This window comes from Penaeus monodon, chromosome 28 (assembly GCF_015228065.2).
Source record: "Penaeus monodon isolate SGIC_2016 chromosome 28, NSTDA_Pmon_1, whole genome shotgun sequence".
Classification (NCBI taxonomy): Eukaryota; Metazoa; Arthropoda; class Malacostraca; order Decapoda; family Penaeidae; genus Penaeus; species Penaeus monodon.
Window position 1 is genome coordinate 35358834 of NC_051413.1, and position 731 is coordinate 35359564.

Below are 731 nucleotides of genomic sequence, written 5' to 3' on the forward strand. Positions count from 1 at the left end.
GAGAGAGAGAGAGATTGTGTGAAGAAAGAGGTTTAGTACAGACCTAGGCTGCGTTTTTCTCTGGAGTGCCCTGGAGTGACCTCTCCAGGCTGGTAGACGGGAGGGGCCACTCGCGAAGTCATTGGGTCTGAAAGTTTGGGCTGGAGTTACGTAGTGCTGTTTGGGAGGCGGAGGGAGGACCAAGTTATAGATGAACTTGCAATTCGTCTGTTGCAAAGAAAGTTGCAACCTGAGCGTAGGCACGAAACCTTCATATAGACCGTCGCAGGTGCCACGCCGATCATAATGAGGAACGTCTCATCTTGAAACAAATCTTAGCTTTTAATGATAATCTTGGGGGAAAACAGCATGACTCAGTCGGTTGTTAAAGATTACGTAGAGACCTTTGCCTCACTGCTGGACTTAGGCGGGGAAGGTGGGGGGAGGGGGGGTACTAGTAATTCCTTTAACGATTTTTAAAAGTGGTTGTAGTCGGGTAGAGTTAGTTGTAGAAAAGTAAAATCATGAAGAGCGAAGGAATGCAGTGGTTAGAGGCTAGAACGACATCATCATTAAGAATGACAAGGAGGCAGTTATGTGTGATTTTATTAGCAGTAATAAAGACAAAAGCAAATGATCATGGGGCAATAAATCAACAAACAACCATAAGTAGAATGCTATAAGAAAGACATAGATTATTGTGGTTTTCAGGTGTGGCTCATTACTTACCTGCGCATTTAGATCTGATCTGA

The 731-nt window shown here is 44.3% G+C and overlaps 1 protein-coding gene across 1 annotated transcript in view; it reads right to left on the reverse strand.

Annotated features, from left to right (window-relative positions):
* The window catches only part of LOC119591562 (protein mesh-like), a gene marked incomplete in the record, with an annotated part of 19450 nt that overhangs the window by 16840 nt on the left and 1879 nt on the right, over window positions 1-731 (reverse strand). Inside the window, 1 exon segment of the mRNA XM_037940324.1 lies at window positions 44-127. Within this exon segment, the coding sequence (XP_037796252.1) occupies window positions 44-127 (84 nt within the window).